Source organism: Nestor notabilis, unplaced genomic scaffold (assembly GCF_000696875.1).
Source record: "Nestor notabilis isolate BGI_N333 unplaced genomic scaffold, ASM69687v1 scaffold15810, whole genome shotgun sequence".
Taxonomy (NCBI): Eukaryota; Metazoa; Chordata; class Aves; order Psittaciformes; family Psittacidae; genus Nestor; species Nestor notabilis.
The window spans coordinates 823-8416 of record NW_009909835.1 but is presented as its reverse complement, the minus strand read 5'-3'; the positions used below and the strand labels follow the sequence as shown (position 1 = coordinate 8416).

General features: G+C 40.8%; 1 protein-coding gene across 1 annotated transcript; it reads right to left on the bottom strand.

The window, feature by feature from the left end:
• Positions 1-5047: 5047 nt before the first annotated feature.
• On the bottom strand, positions 5048-5380 carry FGF19 (fibroblast growth factor 19; the record flags this gene model as incomplete). Its single annotated transcript, XM_010023274.1, has 1 exon — positions 5048-5380. A coding segment is annotated over one exon (333 nt), but the record flags the coding sequence as incomplete, so codon positions are not given.
• Between the last annotated feature and the right edge of the window lie 2214 nt (positions 5381-7594).

Here is a 7594-nt window from a genome sequence, read left to right as displayed (position 1 = left end):
CCCGGTGCTGGTGGTGGGGACACGCTTCCATCCACCCGCCCCGTCTCCGACACAAGTGAGCTTGGCGTCGCTCTGAGGTGGTTCTGAGATTACAGTCGTGTATTTTCGATGTATATACCCCAAAAAGTATATATTTTTAATGTAAATACCTGAACCAAGCTTCAGCGTGGCATTCCAGATGGCTTTGTTACATGTGTTTGGTGTTATGGATCCACACTGGTAACAGGAAGCGTTTATACTCATTTATAAGCATATATTTTCATGTTACCTCACTCTTGCATTACATCCTTTAATGAAATTGTGGCTTTAGGCACACCAAAGCCAGTCCCAATAGGTGTACAGCAGGTCTGTTACCTTCCAAACCAGGCACAGGGGAGCAGAGGATTTGAAAAGACAGATTTAAAATCCAGAGGAGGGTCTAAAGAGAAAAACTTCATTAGAGTGAAAGTAAAGTCATGCTATTAAAGGTTTTAGCTAAGCAGATACAGCAATCATAGAATCATGGAATGGTTTGGGTTGGAAGGGACCTTAAAGCTCACCCAGTTCCAACCCCCTGCCACAGGCAGGGACACCTTCCACTAGAGCAGGTTGCTCCAAGCCCCTGTGTCCAGCCTGGCCTTGAACACTGCCAGGGATGGGGCAGCCACAGCTTCTCTGGGCAACCTGTGCCAGCGCCTCAGCACCCTCACCGGGAAGAACTTCTTCCTTGTATCTAACCTGAACTTCCCTTGTTTAAGTTTAAACCCATTACCCCTTGTCCTATAGATCCCCGTCCATTAAAAATGCCCCACTACAGCAGGCGGTCCTGATTTATCTATAGTGACTGTAGTGAGTTGGCCAATGTGTTTTCTGCATTAAAGTGTAGCTATCACTGGATCTCACATGAAAACACTGAAGATTTGTTAGGTGTGAATACCAACCTGCTCTAAAACCACACAATCACAAATATATACTGTTCACTGAGGTCAGTGGGAATATCAGGTGTCTTTGAAGGTTTCCTCTAAACTAGAACCTACAGCTTAAATCTTGCTTTGGATGTTAATGGGGAAAAACAAAAATAGTTGTTTGATCTCAGTAGACCATGGGATTGATGGAAAATGCTGAAAACGTGTCTTATTCTGCCCAAAAGGAAGGTTGGTTTCCATAACATTTTTGAGGAAAGAAAGTATAGTTCTTTCATTTATTTTTCTCCATTCATATACAAAGTACTCTGGCAGGGTAGAAAAAGTGGTCCCAAATTTTCCATGAACATTGCTTCAGTGCTTTGAGCAGAGGTAAAGTTGATATTATGGCTCTTGAATAAAGGATTTATAGCTTTTTACACTTCTCCAATGTGGAAATGAAGATGCCCAGAATCTCCTTTCCTACAGCTTTCCCACTATTCTAACACCTTGGATTTGCACATCATAGCTTCTAACTGAGACTTCACAAGGGCACAGTTGACACCTGACCTTTAAAAACCTTCTAGGGCTGTAAAATGTACTGTTGCAAATGAAAGCACTCAATTGTCCTGCTGGCTTTGAGAAACTGGGATCAACTGGGAGGTGTATGGTGAAAGGTGGTGGTGATGTTTACATTCCCACAGAACCAAAGGCAATGGTGTGTCGAGGTTTTGCACACCAAGTTCCTGACCAAGTCAGGTGCCTGACAGTAGGGACAGCATTTTCCAGTAATCCTTCCACCTCAAGCTGTGACCTTCCCAGATTTTATAAGCAAAGCAGCCAGGTTTGGTCAGAACTTGGATGGGAAACCTCCAAGGAAAACTAAAGTGCTCCAGGAAGCGGTGTGAGTAATTTAGCTCCTGGCATCTTCCCTCTGCCTGAATAAATATTGAACCAACCTCTAACCATGCTGTTGCAGTAAATGTTGTGCTTCTGGGAGAAGATGCATATCCAGACGTGTCAGCAAACAGAGTCACTGGAGAGCTCAAGATGCTGTTTAAAAATGTAAGTTTGCTCATCTTTTTGCTCTTGAGCAATATTCATGAACAACAATGTTCGTGAAAAGATCTCTCTCTGGTTAAATTAAACTATTTACCCTGTATTTGCTGTGTTTCACATCAAAACTGTTTGGTTTCTTTTTAGCAGAAAATTAAAAGTGGATTTTTGTTGACCAAACACTAAAAGTTCATATTTATTTTATTTTGTTTTCTGGTTTTCACTTCTTAAAAAAAAAAAAAAAAAAGTCTTGAAAGGTATCTAGTATTCAAAGACAATATTGTGTCTGATCAAAACTGGGAATGAAAACCAGAAACCAGAATGTCCCAAGCCAGAAAACTTTTGGAATTAACCAACTTGAAAATCAGGACTACATCCCCCAGTACATGAGGAGCAGGAACCTGCCGGATGTGTGGCAGTGACTCAGCAGAAAGGAGATGGGGAAACATCACAGGAGATGTTTTCCTGCCAAGATATCTGTGATTCCTGTGACTCACAGCATTTCCAAACAGCATTCGCCTGAAAACATCTTTTTTGGGCAAAAATCACCAGTTTCCTCCCTGCTAAGTGTGGTTCCCATTTATAAAAGGGAGCAGCCTTCCATCCACAGGATTTTTTGCATTTTGCAGGTGAACTTTGCACAGCTGAAGAGAAATCAGAGAAAACACACCTGGTAGGGAATTTTTCCATCTCCCCAAAGAATCACCTCCTCTGAGCAGCTGGGGCTTAGTACTCTTTTCTGTGTCAGGCACCTTGGAGTCTGTGTGAATGTCATGGCACGTTTTAATGACATGGAAATGGAATATGAAAGGGATATTTTATAGAAAAAATGCAAATCCACAGTTGAGGCTGTCTACAGGTAGCACTCACTGGCCTAAATCTACAAGTACCTGAAAGGAGGTTGTAGTGAGGTGGGTGTTGGTCTCTTCTCCCAGGTGACAAGTAGTAGGATGAAACAGCCTCAAGCTGTGCCAGGGGAGGTTTAGACTGGATATTAGGAAAAAATCCTTCACCAAAAGGGTGGTCAAGCAGGACCACAGGATGCCCAGGGCAGTGGTAGAGTCAGAATCTTGGGAGGTGTTTAAAAGATGTGTAGATGTGGTGCTTAGGGATGTGGTTTAGTGGTGGACTTTCCAGTGTTAGGTTAACAGTTGGACTCATGATCTTAAGGGTCTTTTCCAATCAAATCAATGAATCTATTCTATTATTGAATTAGGAGGAATAGGGGAAAAACATCAGGACATACAGCTTAAAGCTGAACTCATTTGTTGTACCAAGAGAACAATAGCTTAGGACTAGATGGAGTGACCTTCACATATCCCAAGGTCAAAAGTTAACAAGCTGTTTCCAAAACCCTTCTGTAACAGAGATACTTTTCTTAGACTTGCTCTTTCACATAGAGCTCATCAATAACTGGCAGCAGACAGACAGGCTTGAATTCCAGCCTTGGCATTCACTGCCTAGCTTTGGGAAAACCCCTTTGCCTCTCCTGTCCTCGTGGCTCAACTATGCCACCTTCACAAGGGACTCCATCTTCACATGGAATGGAGCCAGATGTCACAGTTTGCTAAAGCTCCTTCAAGCCTCTAGACTAAAGGAGTGACAAGAGACTCAGCTAGATTTCTGTGTTGAAGATGATTTTCTTTTTATTGCAAATATACACATGACACTACTGATGATGCACAGAAATTGAAAAAGCTATTGTTTGCTAAAATTGCATGATTACAAAACTCCACAAAATCTGTTACAACTAAAAAACCCACTTTCAGGAGTATATAAATAGAATTTTGAGCATAAATAACAGTAACAAAATAAACAGATGTATGTATTCAATAAATTAATTATAAATATTGCATTGGCAATGAAGTGCTAGGTCAGAACACCACCAGTATTTCCAGTTGAGCTTGGTTTTCTTTGTATAGAAATCTCTATTATACATGAAACTTTGGAAACAAGTAGAATCCCTGAATGCTTGTTTCACATTGCTTTTTGCTTCTTATTTTCTTTGTCTGCTCCTTTGTCAAGTTGTTTCAACTGGAGAACAGAACTGAAGACATCAGATGTCCACGTTAGGTGCTCCTAATTCCTACCTGCAAGAAGAGCGGCCTGGCTGACCCAGTTCTGTGGAGTTGAAGTCACTAAACTTGTCTCCCCACTGATTCCCAAGGATGCAGAATCAAGCCTGGAAGGGGCTTGAAGGAATTGCTAATGGATAACAGTTAAACATGAAAACCTATTTTGCAATTGATTTGACCTATACATCATTCATTTTCAGTCTTTCTCTCCATTTGCTAATGACATACATGCTTATATACACCAGGACCTCAATTAAACACTAATTTGAATGGCTCATTCCCTACCTGATGAACATAAATGCTAGTTCTGTGCACTTTTCCAACCACACACTGAATTCTCACTAATGTTAATGAGAACTCTTTGCTGGATGATGCTGATGCCACAATGAACATAAATTAGCCTATAAAAGAAATCAAAGATCCAGTTTTCCAACATACCCTTTAGCAATAAGGGAAAGAAGAATCTTTTTCCCTTTCTTCCCTTATTTCCTAAGGGAAGAAAAAGCATAATATACAAGCAAAATTGTTTTTTTCAGTGGTATGCTTTCAACAGAAAGTTTTCCCAGCATGTTGTCAGCAGCTTCTCAAGAAACAGCATTAGCTCTAGTTCACATAACTGCATTTGCTAGGTTTTCCTTAATCCTGTTTTGTCCATATGTTTGTCTTTAAGGCCTCCAAAGAGGATAAGATTTTCTCCTATGAGCTATAGAAATAACAGGTGAACATATGTAGTAATGAAGTTGATGTAGAAAACCTCTATTTAATTTGTCATCACCACAGTAATGGAGGGACTCTGATGAAGCTGCTAAGCTTTTCTTATTTTATCCTTCTTTTCCAGGTAAAACTATGGCTAGGCAATTCTTTAGACTATAGAATAGCCTCTGGGCACTCATCTTGCAAGTACCATGCATTGCAAGGAAAAGGCTGGCTCCATACGGAAATATACAAAAAAGTTGGAGATACCACTACAGGAAAAGCTAAAAACCCAGCAGCATTCTGCAATATTTCTTTAAAAACACATGTGTATGATCAGAGTCATTTCTGAAAGCTGGGGCTCTTCACTGGCAACAGTTTGGAGGTGATGCCAAAGGGGTCCATGCTGTCCGTTTCCAGAGGTGAAGAGTACACCTCTGGTTCAAAGGCCTGGCTGTAATCACCATATTCAACAAAGTCTGTTGACTCCACAGGCACAGTGTTGATCATAGGTAAGAAGTGAGAGAGTGGAAGGAAATCTTTCCCTTTGAACTGCTGTCTTTGCTTGGCACTACTCAAAGACACTGATATTCCATATTTTTTTGATTTATATACATTGTAGCCGTCTGGACGAATCTCCTCTTCAAAGGAACAATCCTCAGTGGAATACCTGAGCTGAACAGCAAGGAGTAATGAGAGTTACATCCACCAGGCTCATTGCATTCAGCCACAACATAAACCTTTGATGCAACCAGTCCTTCTCCCTCTGTTCTCAGTGAGGGTGTCCCTCTGGCCTGCCATGGGTACCCCAATTTGGAGCACCTTGCAGACCCCACTGCCAGATCCATGCTGGTGAGCTGTTCACTGCCTCTCTGTGTAGCTGCTGCAGGGATGCAGGTGGGACCCATTGCACTGGTGACAGTGATGGGCCACAACCACTGAGATGAAGTGCCTTGAGGTGGTCAGGCTATTGGACTAGATGATAGTTGTATGTCACTTCCAACTGAAATCATTCCACTCCACTCTACACTACTCTACTCTACTCAAGCTCCCCACATTGCACACAATATGCATTTTGGGTTACGAGGCCATTAAAAGAACTAGTCCAGCACTCCTGAAGTTAATACATGTCCATCACACTAAATAAGCTTTGAATCCTGGGTGTGGACTTCTTCACAGCTACAACACTTATCCTGCCCTGAGCACAGGGAAAAAGAATCTCAGATGACACTCATTTAGATTAAGCGTCCTTAGTTGCAGACAGTACTTAAATGCAGTCATGAGATCTAACCCAACAATCCTCAGGTATAAACCTTCAGGCTCTATTAGAGCCTGTGTAAGGGCTTCAGGATCAGGTCTGTAGAAAGACAGTGTTGTCAAAGACAGCACTTACACAAACAAACATGTCCAATCAGTATAAATTTGAAGGGTAAGATTCAGATTCAGTCTGTGTGTAACTAAAAACTTAAGTGCCTTTCTTTCTACCCAGCATTTATTGAAATTACAAAAGACCAGTTAACGCAGTGTTATATTCTCATCACACCTTAGAACTATCAAATTAATCCTAGAAGAAGTTAAGATTTTGTATAGAAGAAGACATTTTCTGACGTGTCAATTTGTAGAATTACACTTGTGACATCTGTACAGATAGTGATTTAGGATTTTGTGTCAGACCTTTCCAGATCCTTACACAAGCACTGTGTTTCTTACAATTCTGGTGCTATTCCAGGCTCAGCCACCACGGGTGATTGAACTTGTGGTGGGTCAATAAAAGCCGATTGCTGATTGTGTCTCAGTCTGCAGTGATAAAAGTGTCCTTACATGAATGCTCTGCCTGTCTGCATAGAGAACATGTTTGTTGCTCTTCAGTCCTTCTCAAACACCCTCAGTAATATGGAGTGCAATTAGGTGCATGCATTTGGTTGTCTTTTAAAAGTACATTTCAAACACATCAAATAATTTAAAAAAGTCATTTTCTCTAGATAAAATGATGGATATTTATCCTTCTACACACATTGTATCTCAGAAAAACATGTGTATATGATAAGAACCTATGGTTGAATTGTTATCTGTATTTCTATGAGAGCTTAGCCTCCCTAGCGAGGATGATGAAATAAAGAAGCTTCTTGAGCAAGTGCACTTTTCAAACAGCAGTTATTGATTGTGCTCCCCATGTCTCAACTGTATCATTCCCTTTTCATTTCACTGGAATTATCTCTAGCGTTATTTTTTTTGAACAACTACCAAATGCCCTATTTCCACATTATGTTTTTTTCACAGGAGGTGTTTACAGCATGTGAGATTTCCCCCTAAACTACTAGCTACAGCACACTGTACATTGAAAAACCAACCCTAGTCATCATTTTTCAAGTGTTATAAAAGGGGCACATTGCAGGAGTGAGAGGGGTTGCCCAGTTTGGTCCCCAGACACTGTATTTGTCCTGGTAGTAGAGAGGTGACAGCACGTGTCCACAACATATGAATGTGATAGCATGGTTACATGCCATTGTATTTTGAGGAAAAAAACCCAACCTTGCAATTAATACTCTACACCAACAAACATAGTCTCAGTCAAGGCATATATGTCTTCAAAACAGTGTTAGACAAAAGCTGGTTTTAAATTCTGGGACTCCTGAAGTCCAGCTGGCAGCTCCGATGGGAGCAGGGTCCAAGTTCTGCTTTGTTTTTGTTGATCATTTTGCTTTGGATATACATTAAAAAGTTAAGCTAATAATTGACCTGCCATATCGTCTGAACCTCTGCACCTTATCACTGCATTGATTGATTCTAGCCTGGAAAAGCAAGGAAATTCAGGAAGAAAGACTTAATTCTATGTTATATATGTGTTCAAAACCATCACTACATCAGTACCACTTATTAAAGATACTG